At 32.3% G+C, this 19,500-nt stretch overlaps 1 protein-coding gene across 2 annotated transcripts in view; it reads left to right on the top strand.

Moving 5' to 3' along the window:
• Positions 1-19,500, top strand: part of KIAA0825 (KIAA0825 ortholog) — a 364,371-nt gene that overhangs the window by 40,681 nt on the left and 304,190 nt on the right. Inside the window, exons 3-4 of one of the 2 annotated variants that reach the window (XM_076008186.1) lie at positions 8,191-8,322; positions 17,587-17,755. In XM_076008186.1, the coding sequence (XP_075864301.1) occupies positions 8,192-8,322; positions 17,587-17,755 (300 nt within the window). In that variant the 5' untranslated portion in view covers position 8,191. Of the gene's footprint in view, positions 1-8,190; positions 8,323-17,586; positions 17,756-19,500 lie in introns of those variants that run through there. The other variant, XM_076008187.1, reaches the window with a different exon arrangement.

The raw sequence follows: 19,500 nt of genomic DNA, 5'->3' as shown, positions 1-19,500 counted from the left end.
TACTTTTTTTTTGAGACAGAGTCTTGCTTTGTTGCCCGGGCTAGAGTGAGTGCCATGGCTTCAGCCTATTTCACAGCAACCTCAAACTCCTGGGCTCAAGCGATCCTCCTGCCGCAGCCTCCCTAGTAGCTGGGACTACAGGTGCAAGCCACCACATGCAGCTAATTTTTTTTGTTTCATTTGACTGGCTAATTTTTTCTATTTTTATTAGAGATGGGGTCTGGCTCTGGCTCATGCTGGTCTCAAATTCCTGAGCTTAAGCAATCCTCCTGCTGCGGTCTCCCAGAGTGCTAGGATTGCAGGTGTGAGCCACCGTGCCCGGCTGATAATTTACTTTTATATTGTTGAAGTCATGGTTATTTTTTACTTAGAAAATAGTAGTAATCTTTCTATTGGCTCCCTTTTTTTTTTTTTTTTTTTTGGACTTCTTTTTAATCTGCTCCTTGAGACGGAGAACTGTTCTCTCTCTCTTATTCTTTTTCTCTCTCTTCCCCTCCCACCCTCCCTCCTTCTCTCTCTGCTTTGGGCGCATGGAGTGCATGTATGGAAATGGAAAGATTGATGGCTGGGGTCAGTCTCCCTTTCAGTACATGTGGAATCACTGCCATCCTAATGAGAAAACTTTCAAATCCAAACTTAAGCATTACCTACCACGGTCTACCCTCCTTCCTTTATTTCTCATGTTGGTCTTGTGCATATCTATTCACTCGGGCTAATTTTCTCATTCTATTGGTTTTTTTGTCCATCAAGTGTTCCCTTCTCCTGTCACACAGTATCTTAAACTTGATGCCTCTTTACTTATACAAGTGTCTCTTGCTTCTCCTTGTTCTTCATCATTTTTAAACCTCATGAATATGGAAGCATCACAAATCTATGCAAGGCACTTGAAAATTTTGAACCATCATCATTCTGGTACTCTATGATTGTTATCAGATGACACTGCTTTAATGCATTCTTTGTACTTATTGATTAACTTCCATATTGAGGTTGGATAGAGAAAATTACACAACTGTATGGACTGGGGATCCTTCAAAATCATGGTCACCAACCTCATCTGAATGCTCAACAGTGTTTCAGTCCATTATTATTTTACTCCAGAATGAATTTCAAATGAAGGACATAAATACACATTCAATATCAAAATAATACAAAACAATAGATTTTCTTTTAATATAGTACAAATGCCACAAATAATGCAAAACATTTGGTGAAATGGTTATAGTCAAGAGCTCTTTTGGAATTATGTAGGTTTGGACTTACATTTTGAAAGAAATGATAAACATATTGGCAAGAAAAGTGTTAAGGTTGAAAGACTTTTCAAATGAAGATGTATAGAAAATATAAAAGGTTATAAAACATTCCCTGAAAACAGGGGTCATTTCTTTTTTAAGAATTTTTTATTATATATAAAATGATAAGTACTTATTACAAAAACATAGGGAAAATGCTAACTATAAAGAGGAAAATAAAAATTAGCCATAGTCCCAATATCCAGGAATAACCATGTTAACATTTTGGTTAACATGATTTCTATAGAACTATCTTTTTCTTCTTTTTTTTTTTTCCCCCCTCATAAGCAATGGCCAGAACATTTCTACAAAACTATGTTTTCTATATTATGTATGCAGTAAAAGTGATTCATTTTTTAAGAGACCAGCACCTCAAGTTTTAAAATCTGGCAGATTTGGGTTTAAACTCTAGCCCTATTACTTTATAGCTATGTAACATGAACATATTAGTTAATCTCTTTGTGCCCAAGTACCCTCTTCTGTAAATAAGAACAATAACCATTTTGTAGAATTATTATAATAATTAAGGAAGTTAATATATGTAAAACGTCTTATAGATAGTAGATACTATAGCGGCTATATGTATATACACACACATATTATATATATATATCAATATTTATGTGTGATACCTTTCCTCCCCATCAAAAAGTGTTACTCCTATAATAAAAGACAGGTTAACAAGAGTAAAGCTTAACACTTACTTAATCAAAGTTTTATGTGACACTGAAACCTGCAGAAATAAAGGCCTAAAAACACAGGGAAAACTGTCTATTTTTATGTTTAGGGTCCATGTAGAATAGACAGCTGTGTAAAAATGTTATTAGAGAAAAAAGAGATGACCTCATGGTAATAGACTGAGTGGGAAAACTCAGCAAGGCCTGTTTGGATTCTTCTTTGCCTCTCTGTGTGGCACTCTTTCCTCCCAGGTATAGGTTAGGACCTCTTCTGGAATGAGGGCCTTCTGATCTGACTTCAGATGAGGTAGGTCAGAAAATTTCTTTATGGCCAGCTCTTACACAAAAAGGCAGGTGAAGGTCAGAGTAATATTTCTTGGTTTTATGGCTGCCTTTTTGGACAGAAGAATTACAGTTTCTGCCTTGGGAGAGAAAGGGGAGCATGAAGAAGAAAGGCAGGAGAAGTTCAGAAAGATACTTTGCTTCTAAGGTCCTTCCATATTTTTCTGTTCAAAGTACTCAGCATACCAAAGTGCCATTCTTTGGGTATCATTTCTTGAGCCCCAACAGTGTGTAACAAACCATATCTATTATTGTCATTTTGCTATTATGGTTAAGCTGATTTCTGTACATATTTTCTTTAGGCTTGAATTTGTGGAGTCTGAATTAATGAGGCTTTATTATAATATATTGACAACATGAGACAACCAATATTGAAATATGACTTGCTTTATTACAAAAAGGCCAGCGATGAACAAAATACTAATTTTTGATTCTCTACAAGAATCTTCAGCCAATCAAATCATTTCATTATGAAAGTGAAACTTTATATTCTTGTAACAGTTTTTGAATGGCTTATGATTGAGGAGTTGACCTACCCAAAATGATTCAAAAATATACAAATATAGGAACTGAATTTATTATTTGTAATTTTGACCATTAGATTTAGCAATGGCTATTATGATAATAGGCACACCTAGTTGAGCTACTACAGAGATATGAAAATTTCAAACTAATTGGTTATATGGAAGAATTGAGGTTTTGATACCCTGAAGAAGTATAACTTCTGATGAACATAGAGTTTTCTACCATTTAGCTTATAGTTTTTATTTTTGTTTTTTTAGCTTCACTTCAAGTTATTTCAAATTAATATATATTATGATAAATTACATGTAAATATTTGTTTTCAAATGAAAAATTGCAGCTTTTATTGAAAAATATTTTGAAAAAGGAAATTCAAAGTGCATGAACATTCTGGTATTTTAAAATGGTATATCCATACTTATTCTGTATTTGGAATCAATTGAGATTACAAATGGCAAACCTTGTGATGCCATAGACTTTTATATTAAAATGTTTGAGTTGAGTATTTTTCTTTTAAAATAAAATCTCTGAAGAAAATTAAGCTTTAACCCTATACAACTACTTTGAAGTTCAGTTAGAACCTGTGAAAAATCTTTGGCTATTTCATTATAGGATAATAAATTAGCATATTCTAAAAATTAAAGATGTTGAAGAGCATTAGTGTTATAAACTCTGCAAAACTTATTAGGCAATTTTCAAGTATTTTGGATTTATCCAAACTAAAATCACATTTTCCAAGTCCTATTCTTAATATTTATTTTATGTATATTTGTGATAATTTAATGCTTCAATTCCTCATGCATTTATATCATCATTCATCAAAATACTTTATAAGCACTATTTTATTAATATCTCCAGAAAGCTTCTAAGCCTCTTATGCCACTTTTTCATTGAAAGTAATGAATAATTTACTCAAAATGTAGTGAATTTTAAATTCTAGAAAGTTTAGATTCATCTCTGGGTTCTTTTATCCTGAATCTCCAAAGCTATGTAGAAATTTAGTTATTATCTATTATTTCAAAGGGGACACTTAACCAGTGGAACTAGGATAAAAACCCAGGTCAATGTGACTTTAAAGCTAGTGTCTCCTCTCCATTGCGCTTCACTGTCCCTGATGTTATTTATCTTGTTTCCTTTTTCTTTTTTTCTTAATATCTCCTTCCATTCCAATGACTGTGAGAAGAAAATAATAGGTACAACAATAGAATTGAAATACTACTTTTATTTCATTCCTTTTACTGTGGGCAAAATAGTATTTTGTAAATACTATTATATCTGAAATATATTAAGTAAGCTTTGATTTAGAGGAATTCTAAAGTGAATGAAACTCCTAGTTTATATATAATCTATATTTCCTATACTGTGTTGTCTTGAAACTATAGCCCTTTAGGAATACCAGATGAAGAAGATTAATTGGCAACCTTTCTTCTAAAATGCAAAAGATAGAAGTATTAACTTCTAAAGTAGTAATAGCTAAGAAGTAATAGGCTGTATAGTTCAGCATTCTTTAGTAATTTAGATAATCTATTATCAGAACTCAGAGCTGGTTTTCATTTAGATATAATACACATTTTTGGCTATATATATTTTGGAGAGGAATTTAAAAATAAAAACTCTATATTTTTCCTTCAATATACTTAACTATTTTTCTGAATCATTAATATTCAGAACTGAGTGTTTTAAATAAGTAGGGTCAAACTCCTGTATTACATGGCTAGTTATTATGTGTCACTTGTATTTTCATGTTCTATCTCAGTAAAATCATACAATATGCAACTGTCCTATCAGCATTAGCTTTAGGAACTGGCTATCTTAAAAAGATAGTATGCAAATATATAGAAAATGCTTGTGAAAAATATATTCACTATTTCCTTAAATATATATATGTATATATATATGGCATAATAAATGTAATAGCTCTATAATTAGAAATGGGAAAGTTTGAGGTAATTTTTTGGAATAATTTTTAAATTGAACAAAAATGTTTCTATTTAGGAAAAAAAAGACTAGATCAACCTTTCTTTTGACTTAGAAGTTTTTGTATGCTAAAGTAACAAACAAGAACGTTGTAAAATTATCCTTGAGATTTCTACTTTTAGAATGCAAGTAAACTCAGTAACTTAGTAAATTTCACAATTATTTTTCCTCTTTTTAACAATGTGTTCAATTCTATCTATTGTAGTTAATCAGCAATATTTTATAGAAATAATAAAGTATTGTGAGTGGTTAAGAAACACTTTGCCATTTATTTACCAGAAGAATAAAAATGCTTTTAAAATTTCATTTTAAGCTTCATTTATTAGCTACAATGCACAAAATATTATAATCACCACATTGTTACCATATTGAGTTAAAATATGTATAGTTTTTATTTATTTCAAAATGTGTTTACAATGGACCCTTAACATTTAGGAAGAGTATGCCCAGATACAGATTTTTGATTAGCTTTTTAGCATCTAATATTTTCCCATAATATTTAATAACATATAGCTAAAAATCTTAAGTGACATTTTTCACATCCTTAATAATTCCTTAGTTATTAGCCAGTCTACTCATTAACTTTTCTGGAATATCTTGCTTTTAGCTAAAAGCTATCACTTTCTTTGTTGCAGTGTCTGCTATTATCAGAACTCAGAGCTGGCTTTCATTTGGAAGTCTTTCTGTTGTTGTTGTTTAAATGAATAAAAAGCTTTAGAACAAAGCAAGATTAAGGTGCAGACTCTGGGCTGTAAGCCTTATCCACTCCCTTGCCAAATTCCCATTCACCAACTTCCAACACATATGATTACTTGGCATAGATATTGAAATGTACTACCACATAGTCAAAACTGAATGCTAAATTCACAAGTCCTAAAGGACTAATTTTTAGAATTTTATCCTACTAAATATTCTTGACTTTCTGTATTATACTGGGAAAATAGGTTTAAAATTAGATTTGACTCCTGTAATCTGTGTTATATACCAAAATATAGGTTTAACTCTAAAATAACTTATAAATAGATAATACTATTTAAATGATATAAATGCAGTATAAATTTGAACTAACATTTATAGTATATATAGTTCAGCTGTATGTAGAAGACACAAGCAGAACAGATTAGATAGATAAATAGATAATCACTAGACTATTTCACAAGAATTTGCTATAGGACCAATCTTTGCCAAAGTGTCCTATGGGGCTTATGACTTTATATTATTTAATGTTACATTTAATTTGCCAACATTACCATTTAAAAATATTTATGTATCAAATAAGTAGTTGGTCTCTATGGCATTAGCCCACACCTATTTGAAAAGATTCTACATCAAATTTTGAATGTTCAAAGTCTCATAATTTTTTGTATATTTGCTTTAGTTTGAGAAATTAAAAGAAAAGTCTGAAGATTGAGAATTAAGCACACATGTTTACTTTTCTTCCTTTCTGAAATCCTATTGAAACGTCAGTAAAGATATATAGAAAAGCAACCCTGAAAGAAATATTATATTCCACTGGGATGTTTCTGGAAGATAGAAAGTAGAGAGGTTCAGACCAATAAAGAAACTAGAAACATGGAAACCACTCTACAACATGCAAAAGAAGTTGCTAGGGTGTAGTAAGAACCACTCTCTGGAGTAATGTCAACTTCAGAGAAAAATTAAAGAGTGAAATAGGCTACAGGGTAGTCATCAAAGAGGGAAGAAGGTAAAGAAATGTTTATGAGCAGCTAAACAAGTCAGCTCCTTCTTTGTATTATGCTACAGCATTTGCTTCCTTGAAGTGTTTTCTGAACACTGAATATAGCATGGGTATTAACCACAGTGTGAGAGCAGAACAGAGTTCAAAGTTACTTCTGGATCTCTGCAAAGGCCTGACAGAGAACAAATAGGCAGATCTACCCCAAAGTGAAAAAAACTAAATTATTCTACTTGAGTTATAATTTACTCTTGATCACTTGTTCAAATCATCAACTATTTGCTTGCTTCTGTTCACAAGTCCTAAAGACAAGCTTACCCACATATATATACCATCCATTCATACAGTGTCTGAATCAACCTTCCTGCTCTGGAGTGATAGACCTTTTGGATAAAACAACCCTGTAACAGTAGAGAAAAGCTTTGCTAGATCCCAATATCTACCAACCTAGACTTTTGTTGGTAAATAAGAATGGAAAACCAAGGATCATTTAGACATTTTAGGCAAATCAATAACATGAAAGAGAAGAATTGAGATTAATGAAATGAATGGCAATGGCAGAAAGGCTAGCTGTCAACTAGAGATTAGTGATCTCCATCCATAGTGTAGAGTTTTCCTGGAATCAGCTGCCTAGCCAGTGAGAGCATTTCCCAGCCACCATTGCTTCAAGGTAGGGTCATGTGACTAGCTCTCACCAGTGAAATATGAGCAGATGTGGTGAGGGTCACTTCTTGGCCAAAGTAATCAAGAAACTAGTTTATTTTTTCCACTTATCATTTCTCCCACAGCTTTTTCACTTCTTTCTTCCACTCAAGTGTCACTTCTTCAGAGAGACCTTCCTTATAGTCCTAAATAAAATAGCTCACACCCTGCCCCAGCTCCATCACTCTCCATTGCCCTACTTGTCCTCACAGCACTTCTCACCAGAAGTGATTCTCACCAGGTGATCTTTGACAAAATACATCTGTTTATGTGTTTTTAAAATCTATCTTTCCCACCAGAATAAAAACTCCATGAGGGCAGGGACTCATTTCAGCAATATCCCAGCCCCTACCTACAGCAATGAGTGCCTGTTACCTATCAAACATTCAATAAATATGTAAAGGATGGATGAATGAAGCTTTGATAGTGAAAAAATGCATAGATCTCAGGAAAATGTAGCATATCCTTCAGTTTTCAGTCAGCTATAAATATGTTGTCAAGGGTTTCTAGAGTAACTCAAGAAAATTTTTGTCATCTTCACATATAAATAGGCCCAGAGGGATGAGGCTTTAAAAAGTATGAGGGTACAGTTTCCAGGACAGAATACTGACAAGGGTAAAGCGAAGGTGTTGAATTCTCACTGCACCCCCTCTTGTTCACAGTAGTCTATGTGCTTTGTGATTTCCTTTGCAGTTCTTGGTTACAGTAAGGAGTGTCAGGATGTTTAAGTACTCTCTGAGGGTTGCTGTTTTGTTCATCTTTCAAACCATAGAGAAGTGTGAAAATTAGGTCATATCTCATGAAATTTAAATAACAAAACACTCCACCTCGCTTAATAATACCCCTGTTCTCCCCTGGCTATATTTCATTGTGCCTATAAATGGGAATTATTATTTTTGGTTTAGTATCACAACTTGAGGTGGATTTTTCCCTCCCTCCATTTTGGGGGAACTGACATGTTTTATTATTTATTCTTGTTCCTCAGAATGGATTGGGATGATGCTTATTCCCGTAATTCATTTGACCTACATTGTTTGTTAAACTCATTTCCTGGAGACTTGGAGTTCAAGCAGATCTTCAGTGACATTGATGAAAAGATTGAACAAAATGCTACAAGGTAAATATTGCTAATTACTTAAAGCAAATTGTTTTCATGTTTCATTTACATGAAATTTGCCTAGTCTGGTTTTAGTGTTTCCTGCTTTTAGATAATTTTAGGTTTTAATTACCATTAACTTTCCTGAAAAATATTGATTAAAATTAAACATGATTTTCTTTATCAGATTAGTAGTTTTAATAAGACTAGAAAATATAAAGCATTATCTTCAGTAGGCAAATTAAAGTTTATTGAATTGTTCCTAATGATTTCTTAGAGTTTGTCAATATTGATGTTCTAGATTTTCATTAAGTTAAGATTCTAGATTTTCATTGAGTTAAGCATTCTCCTATGAAGGATAAGCACAGAAATTAAAATTTCAAAATTAAAGTATTAAAATAAAAGGCATTATAAGGCCATAATTTCTTGAGTTGCTAAAAACAGAACATTAACAATAATTTTTTTTGCATAATGATTGTCATTTAAGTAGGAGCCAAGACTCCATAGAGAGTCGCTTTACCAGATTAGTCTTCATCACCTACCCCAACAGGTCGTGTTTACCATATACTGGGGGAAGCAGAGACAGCTAAGCAGTTTCCCACTAATACATGTTCTTTGATAGGAAGGATTTTGTCTTCATATGTATCTGTGGACCCTATAATCAGTTCACTTATTTGAATCTTTTTGTTCAAAGGTTCTAATCTACTTTCTGTGGGTTTTTACTGTGTAAACAATTTCTACAGTAAAAATTTTCACAGTAAAAATTTCTACTGTGCAATGATACATAGCATTTCCTTTTTTAAAATTTAAGGTATAGTTATATTAAATTTTCAAAGAAACCGAACCAAGCAACTAAAATGTTCCTGTTATATTTTTCTTCCTGTTTCTTCCTGAGAATAGTTAATTCTTTATTACAACAATGACCATAAATAACTTCAAAAGATAGCATATTGTTAGGGTGTTATACTTAAAGACAAAATCTTCTCCCATCCCAGAAATCCTGTCCATGAAGGTAATAAAGAAAGAAAACATTCTTATTATTGAATAAGCATTAAACCAGATTATGATATGCATCACGGACAATCCCCCAAGAGATTGCAGAGACAGAAAGGAATCTCACCCTTATATAGCCAAACAGATATAACCCATTACATTACGTGTTGTCAAGATAAACAATCACTGGTCCTCAAGTAAGAAGACTAGACTTCGCATTTTGTCACACAGTTCATCCTAACTTCACCATGGTAATTAGGGAGACCACCTGTGTTAGCTAATTGGCTTTATCCTGAGGAGAAATAAACTTCTTATATCTTTCTGACAGGAGGTAGTTTTTGCAAATTGGAGCAAGGTGCCTACTGAAGTTAGAGAATACTCCCACAGGAACTGGGAGATAGGGGAGTGATCTCCCTTGATGTTTGCATTTCAAAAAGATAGCTCCCAGGTTCTCTAGAAGGACATTCCTGGGTCACAAAGCTGACAGAAGGCCTGCTGACAAAAGGCTTATCTAGTCTTCCAAGGGATACATGTCAAGAAGATGAAAAAATACTTATGATGACAAGTTTTCTAAGGTAAATGCTCTAGGAAAAAGGAGAGGAGGGAAAGCTTTTCCTTCATTTTCGAAAGGAAGAATTAAACCTCTTATTCTTAATTTATATTTGCCCATATATATTATATATATTTTTTAAAAGATAGCATATATATATGGCTTAACCATACTATCTGAGAATATGCATTATATTTGATATTTCATATAAATATGAAATAACTGTATTAAACCTTAGTGTAATTATGTATTTATGTAACTTTTATATTATATATTTATATATTGCATTACACAGCTTCTCATCCAAAGGAACTTACAAATGAAAATAGTACTCACTTAAATAGCTTAACAAGTGATTTACCTAAATTCCAGAGATGGTTATATTTTTAAAAATCGGAATAATTTTTTAAAAGGTAAACTTTTTCCTTCACAGTGGCATTCAGGCTCCATCAAAACAAAACAAGTCACTGAATGCTGATGTTTTTGTTATAGACTGCTTCAGTTTTATTTACTAAACCATCTGTACTTAATTTCCTGCCCTACCTGGTCAATAAGGAATCATTTTCAAAATAAAACAGTGATTAAAACATTGTATTTTGTATTCATAAATTATTATTAGGTCAAAACTCAGATGTTAGTATTAAAAAGAAAATATAGTATGGAACATAAGGATATAATTTTTAAATTAAAAATATTTTATTGCCCATATATTAAAAGGAACCTGGAGCAGAGCCACCTCAAGTGACCATTGATCTTCACAAGGGATAAAATAAGGAAGTAACTGTATGTGCTGTATGCTACATTTAGAATCAAGTCTATTTTTCATCAAATTCAATTATGTTTTTATTATACTCTAGAGAATAAACATAATAGTATAGGGCGTATATATTTTTAAAAATAAAATACTGAATAATAACTGCGGTTCAGAAGAGTGTAAATCATTTATGCACTCATTTATTGCCTCCTAACAGAATAGCTTTTAGAAAATTGTATGTCATGACGAATCAGTTATGCCACACTTACACCGCAGTAGTTGAATTACCCTTGGCATTTTTGTATTCTAACAGTTCTATTTATCTCCCAGTGGTGTACATTGAATAAGTAATGAACATCTGTATGGTATGGGTTTTCCTCAATACTTTAAAAGAAAAAAAAAAAAAAAACATTAGTAATTCACTTTTAAATATGGTATTTTCCCTTACACTTGAATTTTTAAAGTTGTATTTCTAGCAGTGACCCTGACATCTAGTGTGAATTCCTTCCGTCTTCTTAATATCATCCGGTTTTATGAGCCAGAGGGTCTGCCGCCTCCCCAAAGCAGTGATTCACCAGAATGGACCAGTGTGCCCAGAGGTCACTGAACCTTCACTTGCCCTTCAGGATAGGCTGTCATTTTCTCAGACCATTTCCACTTTTACATCCTCATTTTCATTCAAGTCAGAGCTGGGTGACTCCTAAGCCTGACAGTAGAAATCAGTGATGGTGAATCCTCTATTTTGAAGACATATTAAAATTGGTATTAAGAGGGTAAATAATCTGCCAAACAAGAATGCTATGAATATTATACCCACAGATTTAGTTAGTTCACTAACTGCAAATGGCACATAGCACTGAAATATTTTTGAGTTGACTAGAACTTATTATTAGTTTAACAATATATTGAGGTATAGAAGTTCTCTTGGGCTCACAATAAGACATAGAATGATTTTTTTTCCTCTTAATGTTGAGTTGCCTAGATATATCTTAAGAGTTTATTTACTAATAAGAGTTTATTTACTTTTCTATTTTCTAATTAGAGACAACCTCTATGTATATGCCAGGGAGTAAGTTTTGCTACTGATACAGGATGACTGCTTTTTTTTAATTTAAAGAAAAATCAGGAAGTGCTACCAGGGATAATACTATTTGTACTAATCCAAGAGATGTAGGGGGAGGGAAGACATTAACTTTGCACTATGAGAAAATATTGGATAAATGTTTTTTATAGATTTAACCATGCTTATTAATGAGAAGATACCATATCCCATAGATTACACTTATTTTTCACATAATGCTTAACTTTTTTGAGCTTATACATCAAACTTTTCTTTAGAAAATATCTTTAGAGTGTTCCACACAGTGGCTTACATGTCTGGAAGAAGTAACCAAAAGAAATCTGTAAATAATCCATCAACCTGGGACTTCTCATGGTATAGCCTCATATCTATTGTAGATACACTCACACACATATAATAATATATTAATATTTTGTAGCCATAGCAAATTATATAAAATGCAAATGAGTCATTTCAAAGGCTTTATTATGTATTATTATTTCTGACGGTATTTGGCACTTATTTAATAATGAGAGGATGTAAATTAATATATGCTCCTTTTTAAAACTTCCTATGTTTGTACTTCAGTTTTGGGTTTGTTTACTCTTATACTCCATTTCACAAAAATCCCTACCTCTCTCCCATCCTATTGAGCAAGACAAGGCCACATGCAAAGAAACCTGAAAGAGGCCACTTTCTCCATCTATTCTTGAACCCAGAGTAAGACCTAAACAGCCACTTTCCAATTTCCTCTGACTGGGCCCCTTCCAACACTCTCATCCTCCCTAGAATTAAAAATGCATCCCAGGCAGACAACATGTTGGGCCTCAGTGGCTTACTAGCCTAAACTTTCCCTGGCCCCATTCATATTTCCTTTTTTTTTTTTTTCTTTTTTTTTTGAGACAGAGTCTTACTCTGTTGCCCCAGCTAGAGTGCCATGGTGTCAGTCTAGCTCATAGCAACCTCAAACTCCTGGGCTCAAGCGATCCTTCTGCCTCAGCCTCCTGAGTAGCCTGTAGCTGGGACTATAGGCATGCGCCACAATGCCCGGCTAATTTTTTTCTATTTGTGGTAGAGACGGGGTCTCGCTCTTGCTCAGGATGGTCTCGGAACTCCTGAGTTCAAACTATCCGCCCGCCATGTGCTTTCATGATTTAAATGTTAGATTTTTTTTTTAATTTTTATTTCCTGAATCAGGGTGGAGGTGTCATGGGAGAGTTTAAAGATTATTTTTATAGTATCTCTTTAAATCTTTCTCATATGTACTCCACCCTTTGCAGATAATGTTATCAGGATTTGGTGTCAAGGGTGTTTTTTCCTGAAAGTATAGTTATAACTTTTTGAAATGACTAAAACCTCTGTGAAATAGAAAATAGTTCAGCATAAATGTTAAATCTCTTACACTTTTTAGCCAATGAAGTCGTTTTTTCAGGAATACTTTTTTTGACCTTTTAAAAAATATTATCCAGAAATGTCTTTGTCCCAGGAAAATAAGTTTTCAATTCATGGCTTATATGTTTAATTGTAAGTTTAATTACATACTAGTTTTGATACATCAGCCATCTTCCCTATATTATTATAATTACCTGCTAATTCCAAGGAATTTTAGTAATCTAGTTAGATAAATTGGGCTTATCTAAAAACTAGAAAATTCTATGTACCTCATAACTAGTTATTTATGCTTTTAAACACAAAAAGCACAAAAATGTAAGAGAATTGAAATGTAAATGTAACGGAGTTGAAAAGACTTTTCCTTAAACCAAACTTACATTAGGGGTAAAAAGTAGAAGCAAGAGCATCAAAAATATAAAAGCTTTTGAAAATGTTATTTAATGTTTGGATATCTATGATAATATCTGTTGTATCTCATGCTATAAAAATAATCTTTAAACTCTCCCATGACACCTCCACCCTGATTCAGGAAATAAAAATTAAAAAAAAAAAATCTAACATTTAAATCATGTGTTTTCTACAACCTTTACGTTAAACAAATTCTCGTAATTTTTATCAATGGAACCTATCTTTTTTTCTTTTTAACTATTTTGTGGCTGGATAATAAAGACTGTCTTAAATCATGTAAGAGCTTTTACAATAAGCTTAACTTTCAAGATTTTATGTCATACAATTCTCTTTTCTTTTTCTCAATTTTTTTCCCTCTCCGCAACTATACCAGCTCAATATTAATCAGCTCTTGGGCAGCTGTTATTATTTAATGTGGTCTATTTAATTATAGGATATTTCAATTTTTTGTAAGTCAGATAGTGCATATATACATATGCACATACACACACACACACACACACATGCGTGTATGTAGTTCTGGCCATAAAAATAAATTTTTTATTATCCAAATAAATATAGTTTTCAAGTGAGACAGCAGAGAGGTTAAATGATGAGCACTGAATTCTGACGAATCAGGTGTCAAGGAATTTTAAGTACAGTGATTCCATAAATGTTCTTAAGCCAACAGTATCTTACATATAATCTCCTCTTCTACAAGGAGAAGCCTTTTTATACTCCCCATAAGTACTTTTAGTAGCTTCCTCCTGTGTACTCCCTTAGCACATTGTACACACCTCTGATCAAGTCTTACTGTATTGTAGTCATTTATTTACAGGTCTGTCTCTCACTAGACAGAATTCCTTTAGGAGTGGGATGATGTCTTATTCATGTTTGAATCCCTAGTATATATCACATTGCCAACCACATATTCAGTATTCAGCTAATGTTTATCAAATATAATGTCTTCATTCAATAAGCAATTTTTACAGTCGAGGAATCTAGGAGTGAATGTTGAATGAGAAAATTACCATAGATATCCTTTCAAAAAACATATTCCATATTGCATTTTAAAAATGGTTTATAAATTGATTTATACACAGCCTCTCAGTAATATACTCACTTGCACACATCATTAACTTAGATAATTCAAAGTCATTATAATTAAAGCTCCACATTGGGGTTCAAATTTATTAAGAAATGTTGAGGCATATAAAAGGCATAAAGAGTACTATGATAAATACTCCTGTGCCCACTGTCCAGTTTAAGAAATAAAATATTACTAGTGCAGCTAAGCTCCCTTTACCTCTCCCCAGTCTCATCCTGCTTCCATCTTTCTTACACTTTCACTACCTATGTTTATAATCCTGAACAATATATAGGATTGATTATATGGCATGTTTTCAAACTATTGTATGGATAGTATCATACTGTGTATATTTATTTGTACCTTTTTTCTTTCAATATTATATTTGTTATATTCATTCATGTAGGTAAATGTATTCCTACTTCATTTATTTTCATGGCTTTTTTCCAACAAATGATCTATTCAATCATTTAAATATTTCTCCTGTTGATGGACATTTAGGTATTTCCAATGGTTTTAATTTTCCAAATAAGGATAAGAAGATGTTTTAGAAAATCCTTGCTAAGCCACCTGCTGTGGTAAATTAGAGGATTTAAATTATTTAGGATATAAAGTCTAATACTATTTTTAAACTCTTTACATTTTGCCCTTATGTTTGGGGTCTAACAATAAATGTACTACTTAGATTTCCATTTGTTGAATTACCTTGGTTATTTTTTCATGACTGACTTTGCTTCTAAAAAAAAATGTGAATCAAGTTAAAAGAAGACACTTAAACTAAAATAAAGACAAGTACCATGTTATTTCAGAAAACCTAGACTAAGATCTCATATCATCTAAGTCTAATAATATGTAGAATTCTTCCAACCCCAGATTACCATCCCCATCAGCAATGTTTGAAAAATATTTGAAAATGTTACCTTTTAAATGTTGGAAATTAATTTTTAAGTTTGACCTCAATTAAAGAAGATAAATTGTCAGATTACATACCAAACTGATATCTTAAACTTTGAAAATATTTCTTTTATATAATAATTGGGTAAGAATTTTCTAGACTTCAAATGGTTAAGTTTTTAAAGCAAGATATATGGACAGTTGTGAACAGAACAATAAGATATTTAGCCAACTAAAAACGAAATCAGGTATGCATAATGAGTTTTAAAATTTGTGACAAAATGATTTTAAAAGTAAACTGGACTACCTTAGTTTGTATAAATGAGGGCGGTCTCCTGAAGTGCAACTATCCAATTTGTCAGTGCTTGGACAAATTACTAAAATATCTTGCCCACTAAAAAGCTTTACCCTATTTATAAATTGTGGTTATTGGCCTTGACTCAAATTCAGATGTTACAGATTAGCCTAAAATCTGATTTTTAGGCTAATCAAATTCCTGATTGAAGCAGATTTAGGTAGACTAACTGCTGATACTTTCCAATTCACATTGCTGTAATCTATTTGGTTTCATTGAGCGAGACATATGAGGATGCTATAATAAAAACCTTTGATAAAGAGTCCCTAGAGTCAAGGTGTATGCTTAGGCAGGGCATTGTATTTCTCAGTCCATAGAAGTGCTTACATTAAGAAAATACATACCAATCTCTTGTCAGACTTAGAACTGGTATTTCTGAATAAGACTGTTCCTTCAGGAAATTGAGTGGCCTGTGGCCAGAGGAGGTATTGTTTTTCTTTTAAGTTCTTTGTTTTCATGAAAAGGCTCTTTGATTCTCAGAATGTATTTGTTTCAAGATAATTTAGTTTGAATTCACTTATGCTCAGAAGTCTGAAAAGCTTAAACTTTTACAGTGTATGTTTTATAGGCAACCCACACCTGATGAATTGAAGAGTCTTTTCCTATGTCATCAATTTTAATAATCAGAGTTTGGTTTCTAAAACCTGCATGGTTCTATCATATGGAACCTATAATTAATAGCAATTATATTTTCAAAACAGTACCTTTACCTTGTAGTAACAAATCTTTCTTAATACTATTAAGAGACAAATGAGTAGCTGTCAATTTTGGGTGAGGGGATTCATTTTCAGAGGAATTTGCCTGTTTATGAGCTTTCTTGAAGTTTAGATATGCTGCCATCAGGTGGTAGCAATATGTCATGTCCACGTGGCTCTTCAGATGGCACTCTGCTAAAGGTCACCAGTTTACTCCACTAAGATTTATAATCATGAATGTGCAGAATTGTATATGAAAATTAAAATAGCATTGTGTATCTGTTATTTTTATCAGAGCTAAGGTTGCTTTGAATGGAATTTTAAAAACAGATACATATTATAAGATTCAATTGGACATATTTTCCTCTGTTTTTAGTTGATCTTTTTTTTTGGTAAGTAAAACACTTCATCCTATACCTCGTAAGCATTTAGAAAAATAGAAAAATTAAATTAAAAGCTTAACTATTTATGTCATATCACTCACATGTAATTGCTATTAACCCTTTGCTTCATTTCCTTCCAGTCTTTTTTTTATTTGCACTTTCTAGTATGTTTTTATTTTTGTTTTTTGGAGTTGAGTTGGATAGCAGGAAAAGATATTTAGTTTTAGTAACATTGTATGTACAGCTTGTGTCCTTTACAGCTTTTAGAATTACAAGCTCTTTGTAACTGCCTTATGACTTCTTAATATTACATTGATTGAAGTTATCCATAATTTATATTCGCCTCTTGATAGATAATATATGATTCTGATTTTTACCGTCATTCAGAGGTTTTATCTCTGCCTCCCATCTATTGCCTATTAAGAGGGCCATTATTGCATTGCATCTATGATTTTTGTTTCAACATGAAAGAACTTCTAATTCATTCCTGAGTAGCTACATATTTTATATTTCCTCCATTGCGTTTTTTACTGCCAGAAAATTTGAACATTCAGTTTTCAACTATGAATGTAAATGTATAGTCTCTTTGTTATTATTTTCATATCATATAAATGTTTTATAATTTTGTAAATTATACCCAACCAGGTACCACATATAACCTCAGGGCCTGTGATAGTATGAGATGGAGCCATTACCCACTTCCTACCAAAATGATTTTTCTTCTCTTTTTTATAGCATAGAACATTGCATTAAAGAAATACAGTCTGAAGTTAAAAAACAGTATCCAGATGTGCAGCTGCAAACAACAACTGACTGCTTTGAATGGCTAACTAACTATAATTATAATACATCTAAGTCACCTTCCATTCCCCATGGAGAGATGATAAAATTCCTCAAAACACTGGTAAAAAAAAAAAAAAAGAATCTTTGTTTTATAATGGAGTGGGGTGGGTGAATAGGTAATACAATTCAATTTCTATGTATAAATATTTATTTTAGTAACCATATATATCTAGAGGTTTGTGTTTTTATTTTACTTTGTTCTTATATTTTTAATAGAATCCAGTGAGCCGCTTTTATTTTTTACTATGATTTTTATCAATAAGAGATTTTATATAAATGGAGATTTAAATATTATAATTTCTGGATGATTTGTGGTATGATATATTCCATATCAATACCACAAAATGTATTGATGTGTATCACAGCTGTCTACCAGAGAAGTTCATATCATTATATTTTGTGTCCCTTCACAACCATTTTCTTTATGCTTATTATTAAGCATAATAAGTTCCCCATCGATTCTATTAAGTGGCCTTGGCTATCATTCCCTGCATTCCCAACCTGCAGTCATACTCAGTTCTTATCTGTCAGGATAGCAATTTATACCAGATTGATGGAAAATTATTACATTGGTCATTCTTTGATACTGACCACCCTGTATGCTAGAGAAGTTTTTGTAACCTTTAACAAGAACAGTTATTTCATTGCACCTGTATCTACAAGGTGGCTAGTTTGCAAAAACATATTCCCACAGAAATAGCGCAGTTGTTAGAAAGCAGTATCTCTGTAGCTATGGTTTTAATTTAATTTAGGAAAAAAAGGAACTGTTTTTGTCTAAACATCAAACATTGACTAAGGCAGATGTGGAAAATATCTTGAGGTTGTAGATGGCTTAGGATGACAGAATCAGATGAAAATAGTTTTTGGCTGTTGTTATTATTACAGATGTCTCTTTAATGTTTACAAAGTAATAAAAAGAAGAGAAAGGAAGACTATGTGCCCTGAAGCCTTATTCTTTTAAGAAAATCCTCTCACCCATTATATCCTGAAGGTGGAGCCTTGAAGAATAAATATGGATATAGTTATTCCTTTAATTTTTATTAAGAGCCATGTGTATTGAATTTCATTAATATTGATGTAATAATGCTTTCTCATTTAATTAAAAGCAAAAGCTTTTAATTATCTTTTAATCTGTCACACATAAGTCATTCTCTATTCACTGCAGGGCAAAGGCCGCCTTAGTTTTGCTCGAATTCATTAGACTGATAGGCTTGTTCCAGACCTAGGTTTTTTTACATAATTGATCATGTTGTTTTAAGGAAGGAACTGCATTATTAAAACAGATCCAGATTAAAATGACCTTATTATCAAGTTTCTACATGCTAAAAATGTCAATCTTGATGGCATTTTTCATATATCTACTTTTTTCATAGAAAAATTTTTATTAATTATCTAGCTATTTAAATAAGAAACAGAGGTCCTAATTATGGCAATTGTACTGAAGTTATTTTCAAAATTCAAACAATCATCCTAAACACATGTTTTAAACCTCTGTAATCTATTATTCTTTGTTTGATCAAAAATTTACAGTTATTGACTGACTTAAACCCAAGGCTGAGGCACTAACCTGACTCATTTGGCTTATAGAATTTACCAAAGTATTGACTTGTCCTGGACTCTATCTAAGGTCATTTCTTTTCCAGAAGTATCAAAAGACCTAAATAGAGGGAGAGGACAGAGAAAGAAGCTACGGAAAGGTCACATTTACTTTGTGGCTCTCTAGATTTTAGTAGAAAGAATGCAGACAAAGAGAATGAAGCCAGGGATCATTCTTGGTTCTGTCCCTTTTGTATGTGACCTTCGGAA

The sequence above is a fragment of the Microcebus murinus genome, chromosome 11 (genome assembly GCF_040939455.1).
Source record: "Microcebus murinus isolate Inina chromosome 11, M.murinus_Inina_mat1.0, whole genome shotgun sequence".
NCBI classification, from domain to species: Eukaryota; Metazoa; Chordata; class Mammalia; order Primates; family Cheirogaleidae; genus Microcebus; species Microcebus murinus.
This window is presented reverse-complemented; position numbering and strand designations above follow the sequence as displayed.